Source organism: Nothobranchius furzeri, chromosome 16, assembly GCF_043380555.1.
Source record: "Nothobranchius furzeri strain GRZ-AD chromosome 16, NfurGRZ-RIMD1, whole genome shotgun sequence".
Taxonomy (NCBI): Eukaryota; Metazoa; Chordata; class Actinopteri; order Cyprinodontiformes; family Nothobranchiidae; genus Nothobranchius; species Nothobranchius furzeri.
In genome coordinates, this window is record NC_091756.1 from 2796966 (window position 1) to 2809509 (window position 12544).

Here is a 12544-nt window from a genome sequence, read left to right on the forward strand (position 1 = left end):
TGTGTAGCAACAGATTTTAAAATTACCATCAAGTGTATAGTGGTTTTTTTTTTCATAGTGTTCCATTGGTCTGTTTTCAAAATTCCAAATTTAATTTTCTAAATTTGTCCAGAGAGAGGTTTTGTGACAAAATTTGTACCTTATGCACAAACAATGGTGAAATGGCGTCCAAAGAAAAGCAAGAAACTGCCCAAATGGACAAAAATGTCCCTGATGAAGCCTGAGGGTTAAATACTGTTCTTAGCCAGTATGTGCTAAAATTAACCTTTACTGGGTTAATGAAAAGTCACTCAGACCCCACCGCCCTCTGTTGATGGACTTTGTAAAAACATGCCTGGTGCGTCCAGAACATTTCCTGCATATTTTAGATCGTGAAAACAACTGGTTTGTTTTATCTAGTGATGAATTGCTCCTGTAGAGACTAATGAAGGCTCAGGAGACATAAATTCATCAGCAGGTTAAATGCATAAAATGTAATGATTGGCAGGGGTGAGGAGTGAGCACCACCTCACCCCTGCCATGTGGACTTCAAGGGATAAACCATCAATCCTGCTCAATGGCCAACTTTCCTCACGGGGTCACCCATAAAGACGGTGGGAGGTCCTATCGAGATATTGACCAGCTCTTCTGTGAAGTAAGACGTAGCTTACCAGTGTCAGGCTTCAGCTAACTCCATATTCCCTCACCAGAGCTAGCTGTCCATGATCCATCAGATTCATGAACATCAAAACAGTTGCAAAAAAATGGAACATATGTCGGAAAAAAATGTGCTGTGAATCCAAAGCTAAAAACAAATGACCCAGTTTATTTATGTTTGATATTGACCTGAAGCTAACAGTAGCTAACGGACTAGATAGTGTTCCCGATTTAGCACACTGATGAATGGTTCCACGCTCCTTCAGAAATGTTGAAAAACTAAATAAATTCATTAAGTGAAGTACGGTTTTATTTTTATTCACAGTTAAAGTGTTAATGATGACATCAATATACATGTATTCATGAAAAGTTGACAGTGAGCTAGAAACTGACTGAAACCGTTGGTTGAATACTTGTTTTCTGCACCTCTCTGCTTGGAATGAACCAGCTGATGACGGTTTTTCTAATCTGCTGAAAACACACGAAGATCTTGATGCTTCAAACTTCAACCAAGTCATTACAATAGGTGCTACAGTCTGTACACAGTCTTTTCTAATTTGGTCAATTCAATTTAAAAGTTATTTACAAATATGTTTAATCCCTGTACACCCTTTTATCCTTCTACTATGAACTTAGTGTCAACTCACTATTTTTTGAAGCACGTAGATGCCAGAGGTCAGAAAGAGATGAAACAAGTTCACGTGACTGCCTAAGGAATAAAACAATGCCCAGAGTGGATCCAGCTTCACGAGAACACTTGTCCTCTCTGCTCCTCCATCCCCACAAATTGTCCCTTTGCTGGTGACCATGTTGTGGAACACACACATGCAGACTTCACCGAGTCATATCTTCATGCCGAGCTTGGCTTTCTGTGAAAAGAATGACATAACATCAGTTACAGACAGATGTAGATTCAACCTGCACGAAACAAAACAAGATCGATTCTGAACAACAGAAGCTTTTAGTTAAAGCTATTTTAGTTAAACTAGAACAGCTTTCAGTTAATGCTTAAGATCTAAACCTGACACAGGATCTTTCATGGAAGTAAATTCAAAGAGTCGGAGTACCCGGCCCGGAAGGTTACCGGGGTCCCACCCTGGAGCCAGGCCTGGGGTTGGGGCCCGTGAGCGAGCGCCTGGTAGCCGGGCTTTTGCCCATGGGGCCCGGCCGGGCTCAGCCCGAACCGGATTCATGGGCTCATCCAACAGTGGACCCACCACCCGCAGGAGGAACATGAAGGGTCCGGTGCAATGTGGATCGGGTGGCAGACCAAGGCGGGAGCCTTGGCGGTCCGATCCCCGGACAAGAAAACTGGTTTTTGGGACATGGAACGTCACCTCGCTGGCGGGGAAGGAGCAGGAGCTTGTGGCAGAGGTTGAGCGGTACCGCTAGATATAGTCAGACTCACCTCGACACATAGCATTGGCTCTGGAACCCAAGTCCTTGAGAGGGGTTGGGCACTCTCCTTTGCTGGAGTTGCTCCGGGTGAGAGGCGGAGGGCTGGGGTTGGCTTTTTGTTAGCCCCAAGACTCTCTGCCTGTGTGTTGGGGTTTACCCCGGGGGACGAGAGGGTAGCTTCCCTGCGCCTTCGGGTCGGGGAACGGGTCCTGACTGTTGTTTGTGCTTATGGGCCAAATATCAGTTCAGAGTACCCACCCTTTTTGGAGTCCCTGGGACGAGTGCTAGATAGTGCTCCATCAGGGGACTCCATTGTCCTGCTGGGGGACTTCAATGCTCATGGGCAATGACAGCTTGACCTGGAGGGGTGTGACTGGGAGGAACGGCTCGCCTGATCTGAACTCGAGTGGTGTTTCATTATTGGGCTTCTGTGCAAGCTGCAGTTTGGCCATAACGAACACCATGTTCGAACATAAGGATGCCCATCGGTACACATGGTACCAGGGCAGCCTAGGTCGCAGGTCGATGATAGACTTTGTAATCGTATCATCTGATCTGCGGCTGTATGTTTTGGACACCCGAGTGAAGAGAGGAGCGGAGCTGTCAACTGATCACCACCTGGTGGTGAGTTGGATCAGATGGCAGGGGAAGATGCCGCGTAGACCTGGCAGACCCAAATGCATAGTGAGGGTCTGCTGGGAACGCCTGGCAGAAGAACCTGTTAAGACGGTCTTCAACTCCCACCTCCGGCAGAGCTTTGACCGCGTCCCGAGAGCAGTGGGGGACATTGACTCTGAGTGGGCCTTGTTCCACTCTGCGATTGTTGAGGCAGCTGTTGCTAGCTGAGGTCGCAAGGTGGCCGGTGCCAGTCGTGGTGGCAACCCCCGTACCTGCTGGTGGACACCAGAGGTTCGGGGAGCCGTCAGGCTGAAGAAGGAGGCCTACAGGGCGTGGCTGGTCTGTGGGTCTCCAGAGGCAGCAGACAGGTACCGGATAGCCAAGTGGGGTGCAGCAGTGGCAGTTGCCGTGGCAAAATCTCGGGTGTGGGAGGAGTTTGGTGAGGCCATGGAGAAAGACTATTGATCGGCTCCAAAGAGGTTCTGGCAAACTGTCCGGCGCCTCAGGAGAGGAAGGCAGCAACTCGCTCACACTGTTTACAGTGGGGATGGGGAGCTGCTGACGTCAACTGGAGCTATAGTCGGACGGTGGAAGGAATACTTTGAGGAGCTCCTCAATCCCACCTATGCGCATTCCGAGGAGGAACCAGAGCCGGGAGACCTGGGGATGGACTGTCCAATCTCGGGGGCAGAAGTTGCTGAGGTAGTCAAACAACTACACAGCGGCGTAGCCCCGGGGGTGGATGAGGTTCATCCTGGGTATCTCAAGGCTATGGATGTTGTAGGGCTGTCATGGTTGACACGTCTCTGCCACATTGCGTGGTCATCGGGGGCAGTTCCTGTGGAGTGGCAGACCCCATCTTTAAGAAGGGTGACCTGAGGGTGTGTTCCAAATATAGGGGGATCACACTCCTCAGCCTCCCTGGAAAGGTCTACTCAAAGGTACTGGAGAGGAGGGTCCGATCGATAGTTGAATCTCAGATTGAGGAGGAGCAGTGTAGTTTTCGTCCTGGCCGTGGAACTGTGGACCAGCTCTACACCCTTGCAAGGCTGACGGAGGGGGCATGGGAGTTTGCCCAACCAATCCACATGTGTTTTGTGGATTTGGAGAAGTCTTATGACCGTGTCCCCAGGGGCACCCTGTGGGGACGCTCCAGGAGTATGGGGTGGGTGGCTTTCTGTTATGGGCCATTCAGTCCCTTTACCAGAGGAGTGTGAGTTTGGTCCACATAGCCGGTAGTAAGTCTGGCCTGTTCCCGGTGAGGGTTGGACTCCGCCAGGGCTGCCCTTTGTCACCGGTTCTGTTCATTACCTTTATGGACAGAATTTCTAGGTGCAGCCGTGGTGTGGAGTGTGTCGTGTTTGGTGGCAGGAGAATCTCGTCTCTGCTTTTTGCAGATGATGTTGTCCTCCTAGCTTCATCCAGCTCTGACCTTCAGCTCCTGCTGGGTAGGTTCGCGGCCGAGTGTGAAGCGGCTGGGATGAGGATCAGCACCTCCAAATCTGAGACCATGGTTCTCGACCGGAAAAGGGTGGCTTGCCAACTCCGGGTCAGGGGAGAGGTCCTACCTCAAATGGAGGAGTTTAAGTATCTCAGGGTCATGTTCACGAGTGAGGGTAGGAGGGATCGGGAGATCGACAGGCGGATTGGTTCAGCATCTGCAGTGATGCGGACGCTGAGCCGATCTGTCGTGGGGAAGAGGGAGCTGAGCCAGAAAGCCAGGCTCTCGATTTACCGGTCGATCTACGTCCCAATCCTCACCTATGGTCATGAGCTTTGGGTAATGACCGAAAGAACGAGATTGCGGATACAAGCGGCCGAAATGAGTTTCCTCCGTAGGGTGGCCGGGCTCAGCCTTAGAGATAGGGTGAGGAGCTCGGACATTCGGGAGGGACTCGGAGTAGAACCGCTGCTCCTCCGGATCGAAATGAGCCAGTTGAGGTGGTTTGGGCATCTGGTCAGGATGCCTCCTGGACGCCTCCCTGGAGAGATGTTTCAGGCATGTCCTGCCGGCAGGAGGCCCCCGGGTCGACCCAGGACACGTTGGAGAGGTTACATCTCCAATCTGGTCCGGGAACGCCTTGGGGTCCTGCCGGAGGAGCTGGTGGAGGTGGCCGGGGAGAGGACGGTCTGGAGCTCCCTAGTTGGTATGCTGCCCCCGCGACCCGGACCCGGATAAGCGGAGGAAGACGACGACGATCTAAACCTGACTATTTCCACACTGTTCCACACCATTGAATTCTTGATAAAGGGATGCCTCGATACTGGATCAATTTGAACCCTTGAATTCTTGGTGAGAATGTCTCTGATCAGAAGACCAATAAAGTTTCAGACTGTTGAACAGAGTTAACTCACAATTCCAGAAGCATGTTTGGGTTTGACGCTATATGAGGCCTTCTCCTTGGCTTGTCGGAAACACTCTTCAGCTGCTTTTAACCTGCAGAACATAACATGTGAATTAGAACGCTGCACTCTGTAGAGCTGATCAATTAAAAGCTTTTTCCTTTTTTTTCTTCTTTTTTTTGCTGCAGACTTCTTGATTTAAAGGTGTGGATCACTGTAAAACCATTGTTTAATAATCTGTCACTCATGCATGTGTTTTTCATGCAGGCAGAACAAGAAAACAGTCTCCTACTCCACTAGCTTCAGATGGAAAATAGACCGATTGACTGGAGAAGGTTCTAGAAAGTGTGCCATAGGACCACACCTTCCACTGCTGCTGCTGTTACTGCTTCTTCAGGTTCCTGTTACCACTGTGGCTCTGATAAACAGGCAGCAAAGAGCCCAGAGTGCTCTGCCCTGCTGCTGCAGCAAGACGTAGAAACTACTAGTGATTTTGCTCAGTTGTGTCGTTCAACACAGACCTGCTCTGTTAATGCTGTGGAGTTACTGTAGAATCAACGTCTCTGTTAGGAAAATCCTGACTCTTCCCATCAGATCCGTTGCACAGCTACCATTAAAAGTCTATCTGCTGAGGCGTCTGTACAGTTTACTGTGGACTCTGGGTCTTCAGTTTCTATTATTCACACAAGCAGCTCATTTCAGCAGTGGTGCCCTGCAGGCTCCAGGTGTGACTTTGACTACATATCTCCTATACCTGTGCTAGGATGTCTACCTGCCACTGTGTCAGAAGTTATTGATAGTTATCCACTCCCACACGTTGATGAAACGCTGCCCCTGCTCTGAGATGCAAATGCTTATTTCCACTCTTCAGTTAGAGTCTGCTTATTTCAGTTGCAGTTGCATGAAGAAAGCAGATACCTGACTTTTTTTTAATCCTATGGTTTTGCAGGATGTCGTACAAACAGGCTTCGGCACCTTCAGTTTTTCAGAAGATGCTAGCCACGGGTTAGCTGGGCTACCAAATGGTGTTCATTACCTCGATGACACCATTCTGTGGGGTTCGACTCAGTCTGAACGTGATGTTGCTCTCACTGCTCTTATACAGAGCTTATCAGATGCGGAAACGTCAGTTTGACTAAAACAGTCAGCATTTTCTAGGTCCCTCAGTAAATCCTGATTAACACATCTCTGTCCGCGTGGGTACGTAGCCACAAATCACCATTTTGCGTAGATTGCCCTAAAAAAGAAGTTTAATTTACCAGATCTAAGCTAGATGTTCATTATTCATTGTTTCCACTGTGCTGATTGCAGAGGAGGGAGAGGAGAAACGACAATAAAACCTGTGTGATTCTTGGCCTGAGCAGCTACAACCCGTGACTGGAGGAGTACGAAGGTATGCAGCAAACTTTTTATTTGTGCAAGGAAAATGTAGAAAACGGTGGTTTAGAGGTGTTGACTGCATAAAGAGATGTAGAACGAGGGGCGGATGTGTCCGTGTTCGAATGTCTCTGAATTATCGACCACCTTTAGTTTGGACTACAGCACACATTCGCTGTGGCGTTGTGTCAATAAGCTTCTGCAACATCAGCAGTGTGCAGTAGTCGGTAAAAACCGATATAATGTTTGGTGCTGGTTGGTTACCTGGTTTGCTACAGCTGAAGAGCCGCCTGTGCATCACCTTTTATGGTCCATGTAACACAAACGCTGTGTGTTCCACCATGTTTCTTTTTATTTAGCCTTTTTCTCAGTTTTAAAACAGCATTATCTTTACAGCTGACTGATGTTTCGTCATGTTAAACTGGTCCAATAATGTGCATAAAAAGTTTCTCCAGAAATAGCTATTCAAGGTATTCAAAATACAGAATCTGTTTTCTTTTTGTTCAAGTTGCACTTTGTGTGTGTGTGTGTGTGTGTGTGCGTGCGTGCGTGCGTGCATGTGTGATTATAGCATGTTTATAATTTGCATTTATGAGGTCACACTCACATTTTTATTCATTGAAAGTTTGTCTCAAATTACTGATACTTACCAAATTATATATATATATATATATATATATATATATATATATATATATATATAATTATTTATGTACATAATCCAGTCCGTTTAACCCTCAGGCTTCACTTTAAATTTCATCCTAAAGAGTCATTAGAGGACAAAAACGTCCGATTGTAAAAGTGGCCATAAAAAATGAATACATAATTTATTTATTTATTTATTTTTTTTGCTTCTTTTCATAGATCTGTTTGAACAACTTCAGCACTGCTCAAACATAAAAAAATTCAATCGTTTTGAGGCTTTTAACCCTTGAAATGCCTGTTTGAATTCTCAGTCATTGCTGTAATTTATGAAGAAAAAAAAACACAAAAACTGAGTAATTTTCTAAAAAAGACATTTTTTTTTTGCCTGGGGTGTGTAGTACAAATCAGTCTTGATTACATTATGAAATATCTAAATTTTGAATTTTTTGCATTTATAGTTTTTACATAGCAACAGATTTAAAATGTACTACACACTCGAGTCATTAGAGGACAAAAATGTCCACTTTTATAACTGCTTTAAAAATGGTCCAGGTTAATATTTTTTTCTGCTTTTTGGGTCTAAATCTTGTGATCAACTTTAGTTCTGATTTTAAAAAAATCAAATATTGAATATTTATCTAAATTTTAACCCTTTATATGCCAGTTTGATTATGTGATGCTCATTTTTTCATGAAAAAAATCAGACAAAAGAGGAGATATTTTACATCAAACATATTTTGAGTAACTGAAATCATTTTTTTTTAAATCAGCCTTGGATATGTCAAGAGTCTGGCAAAATATCACATTTTATGCTTTTTTAGTTTTTGTGTAGCGGCAGATTTAAAATGTACCACCCTCTTGTGCCTGTTATGGACAAAAACGTCCCACTGACTTCATTGCAAATAATCATGCTTTCTGTGATGTTGTGGTTTCATTTTGGACAAAAGTAGTCAAATTTATGATTTTTACTGTTCACCCCCAAATTCAGTCATTTCTCCATATGTTGCCCAGGCGAGAAAGTTTACACATTTCTTTAATCTTCTGCTGTTTTTATTGAACTCAGAAGCTCAGCATGTAAACAAAACATAGTTTCATTCTCACACGTAAGACCAAAGGGTAGAAAATAAAAACTATATGTTTATGCACCTGGCTGGAGCCCAGGTACATCCAAACTCTGTAGTTCAGTTTGTTTATGCATGTGCAGAAGTGGGAATGCTTGCTTGCATTTTGAGGTGAGACAAAGTTCAAACACTAACAGGGTGAAATACGTCTCCACCCATTGTGTGACTCACCCTTAAAGGGGTAGGCTGAAAAAAGGACCAGGGGACCAAATCAAAATAATCTATAACCAACATTTTTCCAGATGAGGAAGCCAACCAATATAAACAAACACTACTATTATAGTGCATTTGCTGATATAAAGTCATAATTGCCCCATTAACATCAGACATGGCAGCAGAAAGCAAACGAGAGGGAGATATTTAGAAACATTTAGCTGCAACTGGTTAAATTGTTATTACAATATATCTAAATGTGTAAAATGTAAACATGTCAAAGTGCAGCTAGTTATATTTGGATGTATTAGTTTAAAATCAGCAGTTAAAATAAAAACCCTTTGGATTGAATCTAAACCAACAATAAAAGTCAGGCAGGCAAACTGTAAAAACAAAATTAGGATGCTACCTCTCCTTGAGAATGGCCTTGTTTTCCTTTTTCCACTGCTCCTTGAAATCAGAGGCGAATTCATGCCAGATGGAGAAGAGAGTGTTGGGTGAGATTTCCCTCTCTCCGGCTTTAGGCTTCACTGAGAAGAACACTGTGAGCTCCAGGAACCTGGCAGATAAAATCAACCACTTTATTTACTGGAGAAGGAAAAATACAATTAAACTGTGCAGTTGTGGACACATCATAATGTTAAAGATGTGAGAGAAGTCCGTCAGCGCTGAATGTTAAAGCACAGACACCAACCAATGATGGATGTTGCTCTTACAGTTTATGAGTGCTGCCCAGCTCAATGTCCAGAGTTTCCAGTTCAGTTTTAGCTAAGGATGAAGGAATAGGTCAAAGGTTAGAGTTAGCTGCCTTTCCTATGATATGCTGTGTTTTTGGTGTTCAGCAAACCTGTCCTTTATTTGAAGGTTCTGCAGATGACTTAGTAATTACATTTCAAACTCAAGAGAAGTAAATCTGATTCTCTGAAACCACTCTGCACATGCAAACGCTTTAACTCCACTGATGCATCAAGAGAAATCTCAACCCTAAATGAACAGTGGCTTACCTTGTGTAATGAAGTCCTCCATCTTTTCTTTGAAAGGTTGCAAGTTATCCTCATCCGACACTTTGCACACCTTTTCTACTTCTGACGTACATGCTGGTGAAATAATTGAGATACAAATTCAGGATTAGGAGAGTACGGTTAAAGTACATCTGAGAACGGTAAAAAGCCTTTTTAGAAATGTCATCTTATGTTTTTTTTTTTAATCTTATCTGCCAAATCAACACTACATGAAATCAGGTGAATGTTCTTAGCTACGGCTTAAACGTCTTGTTTCCGAGTCACATCCCACCCTCACCACGCCCACTTTCTGCCATAAATAGTCAGTGCAAAGTGCCTTGTGGATCTCATGCATATACATAAGTCGGCTTGTTGCAGCGCTCCGCCATTAACGATGGCGACCGCAGATCAAGGAAGCGTAATTTCACAGAAGCACAAGTTGAGGTACTTGTGGGTGAGGTGGAGAAATGAAAGGAAGTGCTTTTGCAAAACAAGTAAGAGAAAATCCACGGAGTGGCACAGCGTTGCTGAAGCCATCAATGTTGTGAGTTCTTCAGAGAGATCTGTGGCGGATATAAAAAAATGGTCCAATCGGGATTCGATCCCCAGACTCTCAGGTGAAGTCGCACGCGCTAACCAGTCAGCCAAACAGAGATCTCCCCTGTTCAAGTAGCCAGGGCGCATGATTAATCGGGTCACAGTGACAGGACACACACTGTCACAGACGCATGACGTTCTGTCTCAATCTGTCCCCCTGCTGATATTCTGCATTCCGTATTCTGTGCTTCAGGCCGTGTGTGTGTGTGTGTGTGTGTGTGTGAGTGTGTGTTTACTTGTTCTGTGTGAACACAAAGCAGTACAAGTGATAATGCTGCAGGATTTCATAACTGTATCCTTCTCAGCAGCAGCACTGCAGGTGCTCTCCATGTCCAACATGATCTTAGTCAACTTAAAGTTGCGCACATCTTTCCTCTACGTTTTCTTTCATAAATCCCAAAGTTTGCGTGGAAAGTTTCTTACGCAGTTTTCTGACCCCGTTTTGTACGTAAGCAAGCTTGATAAATGAGGCCCAAGGACACTTCTGCAGCTTTTGACATCGTCAACCACAAAGCTGCAGGAAGGCTTGAATTGTAGGTTTGGATTAAAGGGACCCCTTTTGACTGGTTTTGTTACTGGTTGGTTACCTAACAGATAGAAGCTTTAGAATCTGCATTGATGACAGATCCTCTTCCCCTGTGACACCTACCTGGACAACACATCCTCACACCCGTAGCGGCTGAAACTGACGAAGGGTGACCGAGCATTTGTTTTCCGACGCATTGGGGCTCCCAACGCGTCGGGAGGCGATGCGCTGCGCCAGAGCGTCACTTTCTGACAGCTGCGGTAAAACAGAGATTTTAGCGAATTGTGACCTTTAACCTTCCCCTCACCCCATTCCAATCTGAACCCACTTGCGCATGCAAACCTTTGTTTTTTGTTGTATCGTTCCTCTCAAACACGGTTAATGGGAAATAAAGAAAGAGTAACTGGGTTAAGGTTAGGATGGGGCGAGGGGATGGTTAAATCGCTAGAGGTTAGAGGTTAAATGTCGGTGATATGTTTGTTTTACCGCGGGCGTCACCTCCTGACGCATTGGGAGCCCCAACAAAGCAAACGCTTGGTCACCCTTTGTCACTTTCAGCCACCTCAGGTGTGAGAATATGTTGACCTGGGGGGTGCCACAAGGCTGAATTCTGGGACATTTACACTTTTCTCTCTATATCCTCCACCTGGGTAGGATTTTTACTAAAGATGGCATGAACTATCACATCTACGCTGATGACTGTCAAATTTATCTGGCTCTAAATCAACAAAATTCTCTTTATGGAAAGTCTTTCAGAAACTACTGACTACTTTTGCTTCCAATTTCTTCCTTCTAAATGACGATCAAACAGACTCCATCCTATTCATACCAAAAAACAAATAAATAAAAATTATGTTTCCTTAAACGCAGATCTTTTTTCACTCCCCTTCAACCTTACATCCTGTGTCACCAGCCTTGGGGTCAAACTTGACTCTGAACTGTCCATGGTTTGAAAAATGAAGGAAAATATGAAGTCCTGCTTTTTTCAAGTCCGCTGGTTAACATGCCTAAAACACACTCTCAAAGACCTCACCAAAGACCTGAATCGATCACTCGTGCTTCCATTCCACCTAGATCAGATTACACAAACTCCATCCTTATTGGTGTGTCAACAAATCCTCTCTTGATCATCTATTGGAGGTGCAAAATGCTGCAGCACAATTTTTAGCTAACATGTTGCAGACATTATTCACCCATCTTAGCTTACTAATCATCTGCTTTCTACCATGCTCAAAGTTTAAATGTTTCTCAACAAAGCCCGTCATAAGCTAGCATCCTCTTACTTTTCGGAGATGATCATTCCTCAAGTGCTTGCTTGATATTTGAGGTCTGCTGACCTCCTGCTCCAGATTGTGCTATAAATCCCAGGGGAGTGGGGTCTCTCTTTTACTGCCCCGAACACCCGAGGCAGGTTCCATCTTTAGCCCAGATTAAAACTGCTCTTGTATTATTTTCATCTAGCATTGTTGATTCCTTTAAACAGACTTTTGCAGTTTTATTTTTCTGTTGCTATACTAGTTCTTCAATACGTTTGTTTTACTGCGTTTTATCTATTCAGTACTTTGATCAGTTGTCATGCTGTTTTTAAATGTGCTATGGAACTAAAACTGGTATGGTACAGATGTTTAGGTTTTTTATTCCAGCTACATAGTTTTAATCAGGTGTTGTTGGTCTCGATTTGAGTTATAATCTCTTTGTAGTTCTCGTAGGCCTGAATTAATCATTTTTGCCTTGTCTCTTTACTTTCCTTCCATTTTCACTTATCTAACATCGTTTGACAATTTCACTCAAATGGGCACAAACATTTCTAATTCACATCCTTAATTTGGAGCTCTTATGCCTCAGGGGTGTGTTTCCAGTCCTGGTGGTTGTCACCACCTTTTTAAAACAGACAACCTAACTCAGGATAGACTGGGTCCCTTCAAAGGCAAACTGAAATCATCAAATGAAGACATTTCCCCCCATTTGTTGAAAAAGTGTTAACAAAATCAACACTATCAGAGCTTCCTTCCTTTCTTTTTATACAACTGTATTATCTGAAAAGATCATTGCTTTATTTGTGGATCGTTTGTATTTTAAACTTTTTAGTGTTGCTGATTTGGGACCGATTTAAAAAACAATGCATCCAA

The 12544-nt window shown here is 44.3% G+C and overlaps 1 protein-coding gene across 1 annotated transcript in view; it reads right to left on the reverse strand.

The window, feature by feature from the left end:
- Positions 1-924: 924 nt before the first annotated feature.
- The window catches only part of LOC107395618 (formin-2), a 99491-nt gene continuing 87871 nt past the window's right edge, over positions 925-12544 (reverse strand). Inside the window, exons 16-20 of the mRNA XM_070545351.1 lie at positions 9296-9388; positions 9008-9059; positions 8701-8850; positions 5008-5089; positions 925-1505 (exon numbers count right to left, since the gene is read on the reverse strand). Coding sequence (XP_070401452.1) covers positions 1479-1505; positions 5008-5089; positions 8701-8850; positions 9008-9059; positions 9296-9388 — 404 coding nt within the window. The 3' untranslated portion in view covers positions 925-1478. The remainder of the gene's footprint in view (positions 1506-5007; positions 5090-8700; positions 8851-9007; positions 9060-9295; positions 9389-12544) is intronic.